Genomic DNA, 7,433 nt, shown 5'->3' with positions numbered 1-7,433 from the left:
ACAGAGAGAGACTGCTAGTTTTCTGCAGTGGCTTTTGGAAGCTGGTTTGAAACCCCATGTTGAAGACAGTTGTGAGTTCTGAGTTCAGCCTGTTGAAAGCCCTTGTGGTATAGACAAGAGGAGAGGACTGGCTGAGATAAGGGAAACAGAAAAGGAACTCTGTGGTGACCTGAAAGAAAGAGATTATCATCTGGAAAACCCTGATGGGGCAAGTTTCTTCGGAAGGACACTGAAGAGGCTGATCGGAAGGAATGAGTTTTCATCTCTCTCTGAAATCCGACAAGAACCTTCCTTTCAAGCACCAAAGCCTGGTGAAGATTCATAAATGTTAAATTCTGTGTACAGTGTAAGAATTGCCTGATCCCGTGAACTTGGGAGGAGTGAGAAGTGAGATTGTACTGTGAATCAAATAACTTTTCTGAACGTATACACACATTACACACATGTGTGTTTAGAATTAGAAGGGGATTGTTAGGTTAACAGTAAATAAATTAGTAAATTAAAAGTAACTTTTGTTTAAGTATTTATCTTGGTGAATTTCTATTGCTGCTGGGTTTTTAGGGTCCTCTGGGCCCGTAACATTGGACCAAGAAAACCTTAACCTGATAATCACAGCGAGAAAAATAAGTATTATCTACGTTAGGGTTCAATATTTTTCCCTCTCATGGACTCTGAGTTCCTCCCGGCTGTGTACTCGGCCCCAAGGCTTCGAAGGTGATTGTTGAAATAACCCTTTCTTTTCTCTTTGGCTTGGCTTCGCGGACGAAGATTTATGGAGGGAATAAGCACAACACCAACCTTCCCTCAGGCTGAGTGCCCGCAACCCATGTGAAACATGCCTACTTCCTGGAAATGGATCAGATGATGACGTAGATGAACACCGCCCAATCAGGCGGCAGCGCGGCCGTTGGATACATTGGGATCAAAGGTCGCACGGCCCCGGCGCTGCGGGAGATGGGCGAGGATGCGGATCCTATTAGCGTGATTCTGGTCAGCTCCGGGAGCAGGGGCAACAAGCTGCTCTTCCGTTACCCGTTCCAGAGGCACCCGGAGCAGCCGGGGGAACAGAGCAGTGAGTGAGGCCGGCTCCTCAGCCCCTCTTCTCCCGGGCGCGACACCCAATAACAAACCCCGCTTATAGGGCAAATTAACACCAGGAAGAATTCCCCCCGTCCCCTTTTCCCCTCTCTCTATCCCCCGTCTCCTATCCTCCAGCTCTTTCTCTATTCCCTTCCTCGTCTCTATCCTCCAGCTCCCTCTTTCTTGTCTCCTCCCTCTTCCTTGTCTCCTATCCAGCTCTCTCTTCCCTGTCTCCTTTCCTCTCTCTCTCTCTCTCTCTCCACCTTCCCCCCCCCCCCCCCTCATATCTCCTCAACTCTAGCTCTGTCCTTCCTTTCTTTAAATTTAAATGTAGACGTACAGCATGGTAACATGCCCTTCTGGCCCATGACCCCAATTTCACCCCATTAACTTACAACCCCCCAGTATGTTTTGAATGGTGGGAGGAAATCAGAGCCCCCGGGGGGGCATGAGACAGCGCGGGAATTCAAACTGTGCCAGCCCAAAAAAACTCTCTGGGGTTTTATTGTGGTGCCTCCGTACCAGGCATTGATGCCACTGGCCAGAACGCTCCCCACGAACACCTGTAGAAGTTTTCTAGGATCTTCAGTGATGCACCAAATCTCCTCAAACTCCTCACAAAGTACAGCCTCCTCAACAAATTAGATATGTTAAGAGGAGAGGTGAGAATTGATTTTTGTCTTTGTGAAAGGAGACAGAGGGAAGAGAGAAATATTGGGGAGGGAGAGGGGGGTAAGGTAGGAGAAGTGATTGGGGAGATCCTGGAACCCATCATAAAGGATTTGATAGCCATACACTTGAAAGTGTAAAAGAAAAGTCTATGTGGATCTATGAAAGGATCCATGTTTCATTAAATCTTGTGGCCGAGTCAGATTTGTTGTCCACGACATCACATAAAACCCTGAGATTCCTTTTTCCTGCACACAACAGAATTACCACTAATTAGTAGTGTAAAAAAACACTGTACTCAACGTACACACGTAAACAGATAAAGAAATGTGAACAAACTGTGATACAGAGAGGGTTTAAAAAAATGCAATAAAGTGCACAAGTCCTTAAGCGAGTTTGTTGTTGAGGAGTCTGATGGTAGAGGGGGAGCAGCTATTCCTGAACCTGGTGGGTGCGAGTCTTGCAGCCCCTAGACCTCTTTCCTGACCACAGCAGCAAGTACAGAGCTGGGCGGTGATCCCTGTCGACGTTCTCGACAGTGGGAAAGGGTTTTGCCAGTGATGCCCTGGGCTGTGTCCACTCCCTTTTGCAGGACTTCATGCTCGGGGGTATCAATGTGGGAGAGAGTAGTGGATGTGTGTTCAGAAGGATTTCCATGAGCTCTCACACAGGATTTTGTGGAACCTTGTGTACAGTTTATTTATTACACTACTAATTAGTGGTAATTCTGTCACACCCACAGGAAAAGGAATCTCAGGGTTGTTCATGATGTCGTGTATGTACTCTGACAAGAAATCTGAAATCTAAAGTGAAGGCGAAAGAAGGGGGGGTGGTTTAATGGAAACGGAGAAGTTGATGTTAGTACCATCTGGATGGAGGGGGCCCAGACGGAATAGGAAGTGTGGTATCTATCCCTCTCTCTCTGTCTCCCTCCTTCTCTCTGTCACCTCCCTCTCTCTGTCTCCCTGGCTCTTTATCTCCATCTACCTCACTTTTCCTCTATCTCAATGGTTTTCAAACCTTTTTTTCCCACCTTAAGTATTTCCTGTGCCATAGAGCAAGAAACAGTCAAAAATACATATCCTAAACTCTGTGAGGGTCTCAGACTGGTTCAGAACCCTAACACCAGTGGTTCTCAACTGTTTTCTTTCCACCCACATCCCACCTTAAGTAATCCCTACACCATCGGGGCTCTGTGATCAGTGAGGGTTTGCTTAATGTGGATGGAAAGAAAAAGGTTGAAAACCGCTGTTTTAATCATCCCTCATTGACTCGTTATGTACGCGGTTTCAGAATTCCCAAGGCCAATGACAATTTTTCTCAAGCAAAATATTTCAGGAACAATCAGGTCTAGAGCAGTGATTCTCAGAATAGTTTCAGCACAAAGCTGGAGAAACTCATCCTGTCAAACCGTGTACTTTATACGGCAAAGATACAGAACCATCATTTCAGGCTTGAGCACTTTGTCAAGGGGTGAGCAAAATGTTGGCAGGCGCCTGAACAAAATGGGCAGGAGGTCATAGGTAGATAAGGGAGGAAGGGCTCACCAGCAAACGGGGGGGAAGTGGGGCCGTCTCTGTGGATGGAGAGGGAAGGGGGAGGAGAGCTGGGGGATGGGGAAGGGAGGGAGAACGGGGAGTGAGCCAGCAGGAACTGGAGAGGCTGATGTTAACGCTGGAAAATCAGGGGTTGTTCTTCCGATTTGTGGTTGGTGTTCTTGGTGGGAGAGTACACGAGGGTGTGGACAAACGTGTTGGGGCAGAATGGAAGGAAGGTCCCCGTCACTGACGCAGAAGGAGCGAAGGTGTTCAACAAAGCACCGATGTCGAGGAGACCACCATCAGGTGCAGTCGGCATCCCCACACCCCCACTGCGGACGCACAAGCGAAGTGCCAATTCGCTTGGAAGGACCGTCTGGGGGGGCCCCTGACTGGTGGTGAGGGAGGAAGGGTAGGTGCAAGTGGGGGGGTGACCTCTCCGGCCTCTGCCAGCCCACTCCCCATTCTCCCTCCCTTCCCTGTCCCCTCTTTCCGCCAGCTCTCTGACTCCCCCTTCCCCCTCCATCAATGGAGCCATCCCCACCATTTACAACTGTGCCCTCCCTCCCTGACCCACCTATGACCTCCTGCCTGTGGGACCCCCTCCCCACCATTTTGTTGGGGCACCTGCTGACATTTTGCCCATCCCTTGACAAAGGGCTCAAGCCCGTAACGTCGGTTCTGTATCTTTACCTTTGCTGTATAAAGGACCTACTGAGTTTCTCCAGCATCACTTTTTTACTTCGACACCGGGATCTGCAGACGTTCGTGAATTCCAAGAGAGAGCTCGACCCACCCCCTCGCTCCTCTTCCGTGGTTATGACCCTTGAGTGCCTCCAACGTTCCCTCACAGAGCCCAGTCTGAACCTCCAGCATGGATCGGGGATCCTCCAACATTCCTCGGTGCCCTCTCGCCCTTCAGCCCACGCGGTTTCCTCGCCTCGAGCCACCAACAGCCCTGCTTGCTTGCCTGTGGGGGTCCTCCAGCCATAGAGCCCCCTCACTGGCCTGCCGCCGCGGTCACTATACCCGTGGGTCATCTTCTCTGCTTCTCAGACGTGGGGGGTTGGGGGGAATTGGTCTCCTCTGTGCTGGTCCTCCACTCCCCCCCCCCGGAATCTGAACCCAACGTGTCCACTGCTGATCACAGGTGCCGCAATCTTGGGCGGGATTTTAAATAAAGATGCCATTGGTTCCTTTAACATCCTGTGCGGAGACGGCAGCGGTCGGACACCGCAGGGGGTGGGGTTGGGGTAGAGCATGCTGGGTCTACTTGGATTCTCGTGGCTTCTTCCTCTGACGCACTGCCACTGAATTATTTCTGGCAGGCAAGCCCAGGAGCCCCTATGCATTCCACAGCCCGGCAGAGAGCGCCGATATTCAAGATGGAGACTCCAGGTGAGGCCCAGAGAAAGGGCTGTGTTGGGGGAAGGATCAGGTTCAGTGGGATCACAGAGAGACAAGGCCGGACACAAGGGTTACAATCGCAGGTAACTTTAGTGAACATTTGGGAGACAAATCGGGCAGAGCGTTAAATGATACTTGACCACGAATTCATGCTGGTGACATAAGTTAGACCACCGACAATGGTTAACCTATGCAGGTAGTCCTTAATTTACGAAGGGGTTATGATCTGGCATTCCCATCGAATATCGAAAAAATCATAAGGGCAATGGGATCAGTGTGGAGATTGACACGGAGCTGTGGGGAGAGAGCAGGGCAATGGGATCAGTGTGGGGAATGACATGGGGCTGTTGGGAGAGAGCGGGGCAGTGGGATCAGTGTGGGGACCGACACGGGGTTGTGGGGAGAGAGCGGGGCAGTGGGATCAGTGTGGGGACTGACACGGGGCTGTGGGGAGAGACCAGGGCTGTGGGATCAGTGTGGGGACAGACACGGGGCTATGGGGAGAGAGCGGGGCAGTGGGATTGGAATGGGGATTGACACGAGGCTGTGTTGAAACACTGAAATTTTGAAGTACTCCACGGATTCAAACCATCATAACTTTGAAAAGCCTACGTTGCACCTTTGTAAGTCGGGACTACATGTATTCGACCTCACTCACACATTACACATTGTTTCATTTCAATGACGATGCAGACATTCATCACGTCGGACATCAATAGGTCTCTGACTACGGTAAACCTATAACCAACCCCACTCACCCACTATAAACAGGGACTCTTATGCATGCTCCGGTTCCCTAATTAACGGGGCTGCATCTTGACTGCAAACACCGATCTATAATGACTCAGCTTTAGAACAATGCCCATCTCCCCACGATCCTTCCAGCATCATCCACAGTGGCCCCCTGCTGTGAAATGGTGCTGGCAGCTCAGACCATGAGGCAGGGACAGAGAATGTGCCATGTGCTGGCGTTCTATACAGGGCTAACCTGGCCTTCTAGCCAATAACGACCTGAGGTGATTTAAAGTAGCCAAGGGCAAGGTGTGCACTAATGGGTGGGTGAAGTCAAACTGTGATTGAAAGGTGACATAACTTCAGGATGTTTTGGACAGGGAGGACACCTGCAATCCACAATATCCCAGACAGATCATATCCTCTCCACGCACAACAGGCTGTCAGTCCCAAAGTCCCGGGACATCTAATGCCAACCAGGGCAAGGACCAATAGAGTGAGAGAGTGAGAGTCCAAAGGGTCCGGGTACCTCAAATGCCCTCCATCGTTTGGGACAAAGACTCTCTTTTCCTTCATTTGCCCCGTGCTCCACAGTTTTAACTTTGCAATCAAACAATTCACATGGAATTGAAGTGCACATTCCAGATTAGAATCAGAATTTATTGTCATGAACGAGTCACAAAATTCAGTGTTTTGCGACAGCATCACAGGGCAAACATTCATATTATAACCATCTTACAACATTACTGTAAAAATAAATAACAGTGCTTGGAAAGTGAGGCCGAGCCTGGGGTTCATTGATCATTCAGGAGTCTGTTGGTGGAGGGGAAGAAGCCGTCCTTGTGCCACTGAGTGCTTGTCTTCAGGCTCCTGGACCTTTTCCTGAATGGGAGCAGAGTTGGGGGCCGACTTTGAGGATTGAAGCTGCTTTTTTAAGACACTGCCTCATGTCGATGTCCTCGATGGAGTGAAGGTCTGGTGCCCGTGATGTCGCAGGCCGAGTTAACCACCCTCTGGGGTTTATTCTTGTCCTGAGAGTTGGCACCTCCGTACCAGGCAAGAATGCAACTGGCCAGAATGTGCTCCACCTGTCGAAGTTTACGAGAACCTTCACTGATCGACCAAATCTCCTCAGACTCCTCACAAAGTATAGCCGCTGGCGAGCCTTTTTCGTGATTGCATTGAGGTGGAGGCTCCAGGACAGGTCGACCCAAAGTTCTTGACCCTCTGCGCGACTGAGCCCTCGACGAGGACTGGGTCGTGTTTCCTCTGACTTACTGCTTGGGATATTTGAGATAGGATGTGCTGGCGTTGGAGAAGGTTCGGGGAAGATTTCCTGGAACGATACCAGGAATGAAAGGGTGAGCACATGAGGAATGTGTCCACTCTTGGCTTTCCTCATTGGGAGTACAGAAGGATGATTGGGGGGGGGGGGGGAACTCATAGAGGCATTTCGAATGCTGAAAGGTCTGGACAGAGTAGATCCCATGGAAGGGGAGTCTCAGACAAGAGGGCATAACTTCATGGTAAAAGGGCGTCAATTTAAAACAGATGCGGAGGAATTTCTTCAGCCAGAGGGAGGTGAATCTGTGGAAATTGTTGCCACAGGCGGCAGTGGAGGCCGGGTCATTGGGTGAATTCAAGGCAGAGGTTGATGGGTTCCTGATTTCACCACAAGACATAGGTACAGAAATGGGCCATTCAGCCCATCGAGTCTGCCCTGCCAATCAGTCATGAGCTGATCCGTTCTCCCGCCCAGCCCAGGGGAACGGTTGGTGAGCGAACATTTCTGCTGCAGCAGCTGAAGGCAAGAGGTGGTTTCCTGTCTAGTCTCGACTGTTGGGTTTCGTGTCTGGCCTTGTTGCCCCTTTCAGAAATTCGTCCACTCTCACTGACGAAGAGTTGGTGTTTGGGTAAGGAGTCAACCCTCACAATGCTGGCTCTCTGCCAACCCCCTCTCTCTCACTCCCACCACCCCACCTCTCCCCCCCCCCCCCGCCCATCTTG

General features: G+C 50.6%; 1 protein-coding gene across 2 annotated transcripts in view; it reads left to right on the top strand.

The window, feature by feature from the left end:
* The first annotated feature begins 899 nt into the window (after positions 1-899).
* Positions 900-7,433, top strand: part of nprl3 (NPR3-like, GATOR1 complex subunit) — a 50,995-nt gene continuing 44,461 nt past the window's right edge. The window contains exons 1-2 of one of the 2 annotated variants that reach the window (XM_069929139.1): positions 900-1,072; positions 4,616-4,685. In XM_069929139.1, coding sequence (XP_069785240.1) covers positions 955-1,072; positions 4,616-4,685 — 188 coding nt within the window. In that variant the 5' untranslated portion in view covers positions 900-954. The remainder of the gene's footprint in view (positions 1,073-4,615; positions 4,686-7,433) is intronic. The other variant, XM_069929140.1, reaches the window with a different exon arrangement.

Source organism: Narcine bancroftii, chromosome 3 (assembly GCF_036971445.1).
Source record: "Narcine bancroftii isolate sNarBan1 chromosome 3, sNarBan1.hap1, whole genome shotgun sequence".
In the NCBI taxonomy this organism is placed as follows: domain Eukaryota; kingdom Metazoa; phylum Chordata; class Chondrichthyes; order Torpediniformes; family Narcinidae; genus Narcine; species Narcine bancroftii.
Note: the sequence above shows the minus strand (reverse complement) of the source record. Positions and strands in the feature narration are given on the sequence as shown.